Below are 13,251 nucleotides of genomic sequence, written 5' to 3'. Positions count from 1 at the left end.
GCAGAACATGTGGACAGAAAAGTGTCTTATGTAAAAAGAAGAAAGATCTAGGAGACATGGGTGGCTAAAATCATCAGCCACAATGCAATGATTAAAATAAGTATGTTACTGAGAACTTAAGTAGCCTCTTTGCATAAGGTGTCATTACTAGACTAATTTGTAATATATTGATTCTATTGCTTTTCTAGCAATAATGATGAAATACGGTAAAACTGACATATTAGGAAATTATATAGAACATGGTTAATAATGTGGAAGCATGCTGAGTTGCTTGGATTAGGTATTAGCTTGGCTTTCTGAAAAGGTTTAGCAGTACAGCTGGTAAAAAAAAAACTACAGGTGTGTATTTGAGTAAAGTAATGGAAACCAGAGTGACTAGCATGTTTTAAACACTTCAGCAAAGATTTAGGAAATCAAAAGCAAGGAGCTTTTACATCTAGTTTTCATAAACTTCATGAAACTGTGATTTCATAGTTCTAATAGTTGTAGTAGTTATTCTCCAGAGATAAATATTCTGCTGTTTTCTTTTGAAAGCGTGGATAATTCTTCTGAAGCAGAAATAGATGGCTCCTGTTTGACATATGCTTACATATAGATGCAGTCTTTTTAAGAGGTCACTGATTAAGGTGTTTCACTTGGCATTCCAGAGCAACCTTATGTGGCATGACCCAGATAGTAACTCTCATGCCCAGCCCTTTCTTTGACATTATTCTTTGTGGCAGGAGGAGTCAGGTGAGGGATGGTTTTTAGCCTTTGCGGTCTACAGCCCAGCATGTTAATGCAAACTGCTTTTACCAGTGGTCTTTGTTCTTGCTGTGGAAGGGCTTTGCTTTCTGTCCAGCCCCGACAACCCTACCTGGCAGAAGACTGGCAGAACATGACGGGGTGCATCACTCCAGCCGAGTCAGCCGCTGAATGTGAGTCAGTGTCCAGAGGGAAAGCACCATCATAAACCTTAAACTGATTAAATAACAGGAAGTTGGTTAGAAAAATAGATTATTTTTTATTGCTCTCTATATAGACTACTAAATACTGTAGTATAAATAAAGTAGAATTCCTAATTTCTTTTAATTTTTTTCTTATAGCATGGGCAATTAATCTCATTTGCCAAGAAACCAGAAGGACAGGAGTTGTTTTTAAAAAGATCAAGGTGTAAGACGGCTAATTCAGCCTAAGGGGAAACACTGCTGTCGATAAAATAGTATTACCAATGGGCAACAAAACTTCAAATGAAGGAGAGTTATAAGTATATATTATGAAGGAAAATGTTTACAACAAATACATCCCAGAATATTTAAACTTAACTGTTAGCTCAACAAAATACTCTAGGTAGTATTGTGATAATTCAAGAAAGCATGCCTATTAACAGGGACATGGAGTTTTAAGACTAACAATATAACAGCTAGCATGAGGAGTGGGCAGAGAATCATACTAAAACTTGGGGTATATATTATTTTGAGTATATGTATCTACCTCTTGTTTTTTGTTTGCTTGTTTGCCTCTATCATGATTTTAGTGTTCAGTGGTGGCAGCTCCACCTTGAAAGATAACACAGAACGTAGAGGGAGAAGGACTGCATGGCAGCTTATACTCTTGACATCAGAGGACATTTTTAAAAGTATTCAAAGCAAGGCTTCTAGAGTTTTGCATTCCTTTTATATTGCAAAACCAGAAAAATGGTGCATTGAATGAAACTCAAGAGTAATTGTGATTTAGATGCCTTTCACATGTTCTGTAATTGCAGCTGATTGCTGCAAATTATTATTAAGGTCAGAGCCCAAAAATATTTAGAAACTGATAAATGTTGAGTTGTAGTGAAAATATTTTAAAATAAAACTAAGAACATGAAGTTTCTTGTTTATGTGTGAAGCCAGGCTCCATGAAAAGGTGATTTAAAGCTAGCCTAGGGGCAGGTAATTTTGTTACATGTGCTGTGGGTTTTCTTTATCCAAATTCTGAAACAGCAGCTGGTGGTCACTGTGACATCAAGTGATATGCACCACGGCTCATCATTTTCTTTTCCGAGTGCAGTCTCAGCCGTTTCTGCTGCTCTGTGTGTTCTTCTTTCTGTCTGTTTTGTCTTATATGGGAAGGGAAGGATTTGATGGCAGAAGTTCTACACTTTCAAATTCTGTTGTTTGTTTGGGTTACTTTGTGGCACATTCCATCTGTCTGTAGCCCAAGCAGACAGGTTCTTCCCAGCTCCTGATAGCATCTAGCTGTGGTTGTGTAGGTTGGAGGGTTTGTATCTTCAGACATGAGGACTGAGTGATGGCAGGCATTATGGAAATGCTAGCTACAAATCCAGTGTCCCTTCAGGCTGTTAACCCGTCTTACTTTCTAGCTCAGATTAAAAGTTGTGTAAGAGGTGGCTGACAGCAGCTGAGCCCGAGTTACTTAGGGGCAACAGTGCTGCCAGTCTGGCAAAGGAGTCTGAGGCTTTGAGGCTGCCTGGACAGACAAGAGATCATGTTGACCCTGAAGGTAACAGTCTTGGCTCCCCTGGGAAGCTGCAACAGCCCCACAGTTACAACCGTTTCTTGCAATTAAAAGAATTATGTTAACAGAGGTAGATATTTTAATAGTGTTGACAGGTCAAAACATGAGTTTGCTCATAGAAATTCATACCTAAGAGTTGGGCGTTTCAAGGAATGAAGCTTCTGTGAGTCTTCACTTTGTGCATGATTCTGTTACCAGCTCTCCAGAGGACATAAGTGGTTAGCTTTAAGTCTAAAGCAGTCTTCATTTTAGGTCTAGGCTTAAGGAAGTTGGTGGAAATCACACTGTGTACTACTTTATGTACTACTAGCACTTTGTCAGGCAACTGTCTTGGACAATTCTGCTTCTTAAATTTCTATTCTTACATGCTTCCTGGGTTACATTAGACATAATGGACAAAACATTGCTACTAATTCTGAAATGGTTTAAAAGAACTCTCAAGTTTTGTGCTAATTGGGTTAAAGTTGTAGAATTCTTAGTTTTCGATCATGAATTCATCTGCAGAATGACTTTCATCCAGCTATGTGACTGCTACCTTTCACAGAAATCTTTGTCAGCTGCTAGAAATGTTCCTCTGTTACCATTGTTTTGTCCAAGTCTCTGATATGGTGCTTGTCATTCTGGCTATCTGATATTTTTGCAAATTATTTTAAAATTTCGCTTGCACTGCTGATAGATTAATGAACTGATATTAGAGCAGAACAAGCATGCAGTTACTTATTTCCAGCTGACAGGGAAGCATGTTTTTCATTGCAGAATGACTTGAGTTGGCTTCACCTTCAAAGTTTGCGTATCCCGATCCTTAAAAAAACCTTGTGCTCGCATAATGCTGCTGCCTGTCAAATACCAAATGCTTACTGAGTAGTACTCAAATGTTTCTGCACCAGTTCATCGCTGCCGGATGTTTTGAAAAGCATAAAATGTATGTCTTTGCACTGTAGTTTTTTACTTCTTTAGGGTCCAGTAAATAAAAAATATTATGAAAGAAAATATGGTTTTTAAGACTAGGTTTTAGAAAAAAAAAGGTGTCTGCAATATTTGACAGCTACTGAGAAACTACTAAGAAATACTTAGCTGTTGCTATGGTTGAGTAAAGTTGTTGGAAGATGAAAGATAAAATGGTGAATCCCTGAGTATAAATGAGTTTTATTTGAAACACAGGTTAGATCACCAGTGACTAGAGAAAAAACCTACTATTTCTAAAATTAAATCTCAAAAAGGACAGAAATGTCCTTGTAGTAGATCTTACATGATGTGTGGAAGAGGATAAATATTTGGGATTCTTTGGTGTTGTGGGGCTTAGTGTTGTTTTGTTTTGTTTGTTTTTTTTTTTTTTTTTGGGTTTTTTTTTTTTTTTGGGTTTTTTTTTTTTGTTGGTTGTGTTTTTCCATATGAAAAGAAGATTGAGGAATTGTAACCTTGGTAATGAAACTTGCTTTCGAAAAGTGAGTTTTATTCAGCCTGAGTTTTTTAATATTACCATTTTATTCAAGTGAGAGATGTGGGACAAGGTGATTTTGTGGTATAATCAACATCCTCCCTCGGTTAATGCTGTCAGTATTCACACTTGGACAGTACCTGAGAAATGTGGAAAAATTGACACCACAGGGACATTTCTAGTACCAAAACAAACTGAGGGATTAAAATGCTTTTACTTCTTTTCATATAGTGGAGTGAAAAAGGACTTTTATTCAACTTATCCTCTAACAGACAGTGTTAAAAGCAGCTTGTTATGTTTGTTATATGAATAAAGCTAAATAAAGCTGACAGCTTTTTAACTACTGATGTATACAAATCTATGCTCATGTGTACCAAACATTTCACTTAGTTCACTGCACTGAAGATGCTTCTAGTTTAACATAGCAGGATATAAGCTTTCATCTGAAGTTAAATGCTGCCATGCTCAGACATTTGATTTTGTCTGCTGGAAGTGTTTGTGCACAGATAAACTGTAGGAGCTAGAGTCAGATCTGCAGTGGTAATTCTCTGTTTCATGGGGAGCGTAAGAGCTTAGGGAAGGGTTTAAGAACAAGATGTACCCATCCCCAGTACCTGATAATACTCCTGTATCTTTAAGACCTTCCCCTACTGGAAGAGGTGGTTTTCACTGAAGAAAGTTGCCAGACACTCTATAACAGAATTAATCTCTTCAAGTGTATTTAGCAGAGCTCAGATGTTTTACTTCAGGATGGGCTGACTCTTCCTGAAAATGTGTTTCTCTTTGTGGGTTGTAAATGGATTATATGGAATTAGCTCAGGTGTCAGTATCTACATTTGTAGATATCTGTCCAGGTGCTTAGATGAATCCTACTGCTATGTTGCTGCCCTTTCCTATTTTTTAAAGGCAAAATATCTACAAAATTCTAGAAGTTTAGTATAGGAATAAAAATTCAGGCTCTTTTTAACAGAAGTTAGAGCATTTCTTTTCTAGTTGCTTAACTTCTGTCTTGGCCACCCTCCTAGGAGGGAGTTGATCTGTAATTTTGATCTGAGAGTGAATGAAGACACTGAACTAAATTTTACCACTTCAATGTCTGTGCAACTTCTTTGTGTTAGATCAAAAGGTGAGCACGGTGAACATTACCATCCCAACTTATTTTGCTTACATCCTTTCTGCAAATGTGAGCCTCTATGATTGTAGTGGCTAGCAAGTGCCTCAGTCCAGACTGACATTGGGATGTAAATCCTCCTTTTGCTACTGATATTCCCAGAGAGGAGTTGCGCTTCCGAATATGTGTCTCTCTAGCATTTCTTATGGCAGAGTTGGATCGAGCTCTCTGATCAACCTGCTTGTTCTTTTTGTTACGTCTCTTAACTCCACTTGTGCTTTCTGTAGGACACCTCTGTGCCTAGCACAATTAGAATGGGCAAGTGTATTCTGCAACATTCTCCAAAGGCTGGCTCCCAGTGCCTGAACTGGGCATGTTGATGCTACCCACTGTAGCTCATCTCTGCCCGCTTCTTCCAGTGGAAAAAAACCCAACTACTGAAATTTCTCTGAAGTGAACTTACCCCGGTGTTTCCAGAAGCCATGGAGATGCATACTTGCAGTGAGGGGCTGTGAAGCACACTAGAGTCTCCTACTAAAGTGTAGTCTTTACAATTACTTTTCACCTTTGTCATACCTACACTTTATTTGAGAATTGTAATTACACAGTTAGGGGCTAAGGAAGGAGATTAGGAGGATTTTCTGTTCATGATTTAAAAGTCTTGGTTGTATTGGAGACTGAGATGCATCAGCAGGCAAGAGAATCCTGGAGTAATTTTAGTTTCCTCTCTGTATCAGCTACCATGAAGCTAGAATGAAAGATACCTGTGCTGGGGTGTCTTTGCTTTCATGGGGTGTGGTCCCAGCAGTTTCCTTCAGGGTTTGCATCTGCCCAAGTGAAGGATCAGCAAGTTGAGTGTACTTGATTTTAGACAGTAGAAATGTACGCTGGTGTCACTGAATGTGCGTTAACTGCCAACAATGGCTACCAGTGACAATTTCAAATGTTTTCAGTACCTGTTTTTAAGGGCAATCTGCTTGTTTGCATATTGCTGCCACAGTTTGAGTTGTCTTACTCTTCATGTCCTAAGTTTGTAGACTGGAGCCCATTTTTTTATTGAATACATTTTTTGAGTCAGTGAACTGGTCTTTCATTTGCTGTCTTTCCTGGACTATATTCAGTTTCTAAAATAGAAATTTTTCTATGTGCTATTTTTTCTTGCCTTGTTTTCAAAGTAATGTTCTTTTTTTTTCTTCTACCTCCTATTCTTTTTCATTGCACAGTACAGCATGCTTTTCCTGTTAAATTTTATGATTTTTTCTAACATCAGTGCTGCCTTTGTTAACCTTTCTGCTGTTCCTTACAATATATTAGCTTAAAAAGTCCCCAACATTCCTAGGCACTTAGTAGCCAAAGAATGATATAGGGGGCCTGTGAAAGATTAAGCTATCTTCTCTCTGCTAAAGCGCTGCTGAAGGACAGCTCTCCAGTGATTTTGTTGACTTTGATATGGCCTTTACTTTGATATGGCCTTTAATTCCAGCTTCAGGAGTTATGCCAATGACAGTGAAAGTGATTTTTTTTTAATCTCAGTTTCATGTACAGTGAGAAGGTAACTGATGGTAGTGTGAGCATTAGAAAGCAAAGCATAATCAGATTGAACTGCAGACAGGGAAAGATTATAGAATAAAAGATGTGGGAGGAAAGGGTGCTCAAGGTGGTGCTATGGGTTTAGGAAAGAGTGTTTGGGAATCTGCTTCTTGGGAAAGGAACTGGTGGTGTTGGTTGACAGCCACTGAACATGAGCCAGCTGTGTGCCCAAGTGGCCAAGAAGGCCAGTGGCATCCTGGCCTGTATCAGCAGTAGTGTGGCCAGTGGGACCCAGGCAATGACTGTCCCCCTGTAGTCAGCACTGATGAGGCCATACCTCAAATTCTGTGGTCTGTTTTGGGCCTCTCAGTACAAAAAATACCTTGAGATGCTGGAGTGTGTCCAGAAAAGGGCAGCAGAGCTGGTGAAGGATCTGGAGCACAAGTCTGGTGAGAACCAGCTGAGGGAACTGGGATTTTTTTATTCTGGAGAAAAAGAGGCTTGGGGGACCTTATCGCTCCACAACTGCCTGAAAGGAGCCAGTTGGAGGTTGGTCTGTTCTCCCAATTAACCAATAGGGCAAGAATAAATGTTCTCAAGTTGTGCTGACAAGGTTTAGTTTGGATATTAGGAAAATTTCTTCATGGAAAGGATTGTCAAGTACTGGGACAGGTTGCCCAGGGAAGCGGTGGAGTCACCATTCATGGACATATTTAGGATGTGTAGATGAGGCACCTGGGGTCATGGTTTACTGCTGGGACTTGGCAGTGCTGGGTTGGACTGATACAATGAAGTCAGGATGCAGCTCAGCTAGCAAGGTCTGTTATGCTGGTGGTGCAACTTACTAAAAGAACTGGGGGTAGAAAAGGCATTTTGGTCCCAGTTGAGAGCACTTTCCATGTTGGTCACGATTCATTTGCAAGCAGCAGTGAATGAGGTGGTGTGCTGGGTTCCTCACATGGGAATGTGTAGGAGGGGGTTTACCAGCAGGATAAAAATCTTACCTTTGCTGGCTAATGTTAGTGACCTGTGCTCTGAATAGTCCAGGTAAGAAGAGAGTCTTCTAATATGTATTTGTACAGACAAGAGAGATAAATGTTCTCAGATATTTATGTGAAAATGATCTAGCTGGTGAGCATCCAGATTTCAAAGTACTTTCCTAGGATAACAATGTCATTTAAATGTGAGCGTGGTTTGTTTGTTTGTAATGACTGCCAACAATCTTTCTAGGAACAGGATATAAAACTGCTACTTGGTGACTTGTTCATTCTGTTTTGATCTGTGGTTTAATTACAGCATGTTTAATTGCTCTTTTCATTCACTCAGGAGGCAGAGCAGTTTCATTTTTTCCCCTTTCCTGTGTGTTTTGGGTTTTGTTGATGTTTTTTGTTTGTTTGGTTGGTTTTTTGGTGTGGGTTTTTTTTTATAGGCAGGCACTTTGGTAGGATAATACTCATCAAATGACTCAGAAAATAAAATATTTAGATTGTCCTTTCAAACAGAAACAACTGCTCTTTTTCTTATGAGGTCACATGATTCCAATTTGTTATTTTTATGCCAGACCTGCTGTGTGAAGATGAGGCTCCTTAGTGCCACAGTTTTTTTATCAGAGGTTTACTGAATTTTCTTGCTTGGCTTCAAACTAGGGAGTTTTGTCGTTCCATGTATTTATCGTGCCAAGTTCATACCAAGCCTGCCATTTTTCTCTGATCTATAAACTTCTGTGAATAACTAAAAGGGTCTCACATTTTCCTTATACTGAGTTGAGATAAGAAACAAGTTAGATAGTTCTCTAAAGAAGAATATTTATGTCATAATAAACCAGTGCTGGTGCCAAAGGGGAGATGCTGTTCCCTTTCTTTTACTCAGTGTTTGCAAGTTGTTTAATGAAACAGATGAGGCACTTCTCTTTGGTTGAAACTAATCTAGAAGACAAGATGTTTGCTGCCTCAGACTGCTCGTGGGACTTCAGACTTCACACAGAAATTAAGAAGAATATTAAAGATGCTGGAATTGTGGTCACATGCCTATTGGGGACTCTTGTGCCTTTTGTAAGGGATGCAGCTGACTGGTTTTAAGCAAATTTGTGCCTAACGACCTGTCTGTAAAGGGAATTAACAGCATGTTTAGTGTGATGAGCTAAGTGGTAAATTATCATAGAATGGTTTGGGTTGGAAGGGACCCTAAAGATCATTCCAACCACTCTGCTGTGGGCCAGGACACCTTCCACCAGACCACACTCCTCCAAGCCCCATCCGACCTGGCCTTGAGTACTTGCAGGGGTGGGGCATTCACTGCTTCTCTGTGCAGCCTGTTTCACAGTGGCCATATACTGACTCTTTACTGGTGTCTGAGGAGATGCTCTTACCTTTGTCCGTGCCTCCAGGACAGCTCCCTCTGGCACTCACAGCAGAGCAATTTGAGCAGGGTGGAAACTGTCTGCTATTTGCCATTAAACTCCATGCAGGGTGCCAGTAGCTAATCCACATCAGCTGTGTGCTGGTTGCTGAGAGCTGCCTTCCCTTAGCAGAAAGGAGGTGGGGGATTATTAATGATCTCATCAATCTCAGCTGTCCTCTTGCTCAGTGTGGTGTTATTTGACAGTGCAGTCATAGCGTGCAGAGGTAATTTTGGTCAAGGTAGAAGGATGAAAAAGAACGTATGGTTAATGGAAATACTTGCCATGTATGTCTTATGAGTCATTTTATTTCCTCCACTTGCCAAAACAAGTTGGCATGGAAAATAGTTTACTAGTGTAACTGGGAAGACCTGTTTGTGTTTGTGAAGCATGAAAACTGCCAGCGGCCTTTGCATCCCAGAATTTTGTTTTTTATTCCCTCCACCCCAGGTCCCCCCAGCACTAAGAGTTCAGTGTTCTCTTCCTGGGTCCCAGAAGGAGAGCGGTAGGCACAGGCTTTGTAATCCGTTTCAGTACCAGGTGCTCTGTGTACATCATGGTTCCAATCTTCCTCCCTGTGTCCAGCACTCCAGATCTGCTTTTATAGCAAGGTTTTTTTGTTTATAATAATTTTTAAAATAACAGATTCCCCCATCCTCCTGCTGGACTCAGGACTCTGTCATATTTTCTGTTTTCATCTGCTGTTTCAGGTTTTTTTAGGTGAGTTGTAAGCCATTTCTTTTTGGCAGCGAAAATGGGGTGAAATGGGGTTATGGTTACATGAGAAGTTGTCTTTAATATGTGGTTGTGTAGGTGTTTGAAAGTTATAGCTTTTCTAGCCAGCTGATGGGGTTTTCACATGTTTGTATGTTTTCTCTTCCATTTCAATTATTCTGGTGTTCCTGAATTTATTAGACGTGACTGATGTATAGGATGCTCTCTGAAATGCTGGAATAGACAGAATAGTGTTCAAAGGACACTTGTGTGAGGCCCAGAAGACAACCTCCTCTCCAGGGAAGTGTAGGGTTTAACAAATGGGCTGAACTCCACCAGAGGCTTTATAACTGCTTATGGTGACTCATTCTTCCTGGCTTGTGACTTCTTCCTATGAAAAGTATGTATTTTTGAATATCTAGCAGAATGCACCATGCTTTAATTATAGCCAATTCTTTGAAATATTTGTACAGCACTTTTGTAAAAGAAGAACTGCTATTAGCCCTGTGCACAGTTCTAGTGTTTTCTCCACTGCTTAAGCATATTCTGACAAGATTTTAGAGAACTCCTGTATTACCTTCCAGACAGATCAAAGTTTTATAAAAGTTTGAGAATATAATTCATATTTAGAGGGGTTAATAGTTCCATCATGCTTTTTTGACCAGAACCTCTCAGACAATGGCAGTTATACAAGAAGGAGGCTGTATATTGTTCCTTCCCTTATGTGAAATTTTTACAAATGCAGAACATTGTTACACAAGTTCCTGAAATGAGGGATGCAGGTCCCACATGAATGAAGCTGAAATTTTATAAAGGAGATAGTTGTCTACTGTTGTTATTTGCTGAAACCAGCCAGCAACACAACCCAAAATAATTATGCTCATTTTCTTTGGTGTTATGTTCTTTCTCTTACATATAGGATAGAACAATTTTGTAAAAATGATCCTTACTGATGTCTTAATTCAATGAACTCTTGTCAGGAATTCTCTCTGTAGTCTGAACAAAAGTGAGTTAATTTAAAGTTAAGCATGTTCAATGCATTTCTGAGAGGATTGAAGTTTTCACTGTGTTTACTAGTGCAGTTTTACTCCATGCCAGCTAAGTGCTTTGGGAGAGATTTGCCACCACTGTTTAGCCTTCCAAGGCCATCTCCTTAGCTGGTGTTTTTGGACGAGTCAGGTGTACGTCCTGTATTGTTTACAGTTACTTTGGATGTAATACAGTTTGTTTCTCAGTCCTGTAGGCTTCTGCTCCTGTGGTTATTGGGGCATGTGGCTGGTCAGGCTGCACACACTCCCTAGAGAGCAAACCAGACATCAGTTTTCTTTTCCAAACCTCATTACACCAGGCGTGTACTGTGGAATTCCTCTCAGCAAAGGGAAGAGGCGAAAAGCCAGCCCAGAAATCCAGTCAGTAATACTGCATAATACATGAAAAGCATCTTGAAAGGGTAGTAAACAGAGAGTGTATATGAAGTGTTCAGGGAAATTTGTAAAAGTAATCACATTGATGCATTATGAAGATCCTAGAAATGCAAGAGCTGAAATGCTGAAACTGAGATGGTGATGTATCTGTAGATACTAACACAACTCACAGGAAGTGCTTATCCAAGAGCATGCATATTTCTCCAATTTAAAAGAAATTTCATATTCTCCATTTTTTTCTCACACTAAAGCTCTAGCAGAGATTTTTGTGGTGACTGGAATTTGATTATTTGAAACAAATCACCTGTGCTTCTTTAAAGTAGGATTCCTATCAGTACATACCCATAAAAAGGTCTGATTAAAAACAAACAAAAAAAGGATGTTGAAGAAAAGCTTTGATTCAGCAAGATTTTGAATACTCTGGCTCAGGTCCATGTCACACAAACACAGTGGAGGTTTAATTGTAGACTTAAAATAGATGGAATTGCTCATGTGTATAAAGTACTTTGTGCTTAATTTTGTTAGTGCCAGCTGCTTGGCACTTGTTGGGGTTAAGACCTTTGATCTTGTTCCTTTTGAAATAGGTGTTCAAAATCATGAAAAGCATCAGTTTTCAGAAAAAGCAAGGAGAGGTACTAGGTGTCTTCAGTATGTAATGGAAATATTATATTCAAATGGAATGAAAAAGAACAAGCCAGGACTTTTTGCTTATGAATTATCTATACTGAAAGGAGGTCTCTTTGAGGATACCATGCTGTTACTATTTGCCTTTATTTATTCAAGGAGTTTGTTTCAGAAACAAAGAAATTTCATACAAAACACAAGCATTTTTTAGCAACTCACTATGTTTACCTGAAAGTTCAGGCATTTGATTGAAAGACAAAAGTTGGGTGAATTCAAGTTAATTTGCAGAGGTAATGTATAAATGAGTAAAAGAACAAACATCTCAGTGGCATCTACTTTAAAACAAACTCATTTGATGTTCCAGCTGTTTATTCTGTGTCAAATAATGCTACTGGACCAGCAGAAAAATCATAAATTATAAGAATAACAATTATTGGGTTTAAAGCTTTCAATGTGTGTGTGCATGAAGTACTGAAAATGCTTTTAGAATATAAAATTGTTTGCAAAGAGTAGAGAAATAAAAATACTTGAAAAGTTAGTTTTTGAAGTTTTTCTCAGCAAGTTACAGATGAGAAAGCTGATGTCACTGGGCATGTAGAATTTCATTAAAAATTACCAATTACTTATTTCTTAGAAGCTATGCTACTCGTTAACTTACAAAATCAGTGTTCTGCAAATTTGCCACTTGGTGGTGCCAAATTGATTTATAAATCACAGATGTGAGCTGAGAAAAGCTGTTGAAGTTGTTTCTGAGACATGTACACTAAGAGATACATAAATTTTCTTGGAAAACTTTGATTTTGGGACAGCACTGGTGCAGCTGTACTTGGCAACACTTCTGGCAACCATTCTTCAAGCCCCATATCTGAGGTACCTCTCTGTCCCTTCAGTATCAGAGAGAGTAAGTTTATAGCAAAGCTCTATCTGTGAGAGCAGAGTTTCAGGAACATTTCTTCCATACCGTACACCTGGAGAAAAATAATTTGGATCCTGTGATATTCCAGGCATGGTGCAGAATATGGCTTTGGGGTTTCTGGAGGCAGCTGCAGGTGTGCTGCTTGCAGTATTATTTTTGTGGGAGTTTGACTGGAGTAGTTCCTGTACAGTTGTGGTTTTAACACTGCCAGAATTTCCACAGGTTTATCACTCAGCTCTATATTCTTGAATTGAAAGGTGATGATTATCCTAAATGTAAATCCAAACAAAAAGAGTCATTAAATTAACCTTCTTCCATCTCTCAGTTGCAGGGCAGCTCTTCAGCAGGCTTGAAGTTTCTATTTTATTAAAATGTCTTAATATGTTACAGTGTTTCAGTGTTATCAGTGTTTAGCATTGAAGAATATTTGCACCAGACTTAACAACTTCTTTTTTTATTTTTCTCTCTCTCAATACTACAGTCCCAAAAGAATTGGTGGAGCTTCACTTGAAACTGATGAGAAAGATTGGGAAGTCTGTCACAGCAGACAGATGGGAAAAATACTTGATCAAGGTACAGTATGCATGCTGTATTATT

General features: G+C 39.0%; 1 protein-coding gene across 1 annotated transcript in view; it reads left to right on the top strand.

Annotated features, from left to right (window-relative positions):
* Nucleotides 1-13,251, top strand: part of RSF1 (remodeling and spacing factor 1) — a 60,659-nt gene that overhangs the window by 12,015 nt on the left and 35,393 nt on the right. Inside the window, exon 2 of the mRNA XM_009102705.4 lies at nt 13,136-13,227. Within this exon, the coding sequence (XP_009100953.2) occupies nt 13,136-13,227 (92 nt within the window). The remainder of the gene's footprint in view (nt 1-13,135; nt 13,228-13,251) is intronic.

This window comes from Serinus canaria, chromosome 1 (genome assembly GCF_022539315.1).
Source record: "Serinus canaria isolate serCan28SL12 chromosome 1, serCan2020, whole genome shotgun sequence".
Lineage (NCBI taxonomy): Eukaryota > Metazoa > Chordata > Aves > Passeriformes > Fringillidae > Serinus > Serinus canaria.
The sequence above is the reverse complement of the archived record's forward strand: the minus strand, read 5'-3'. Positions and strand labels throughout refer to the sequence as shown.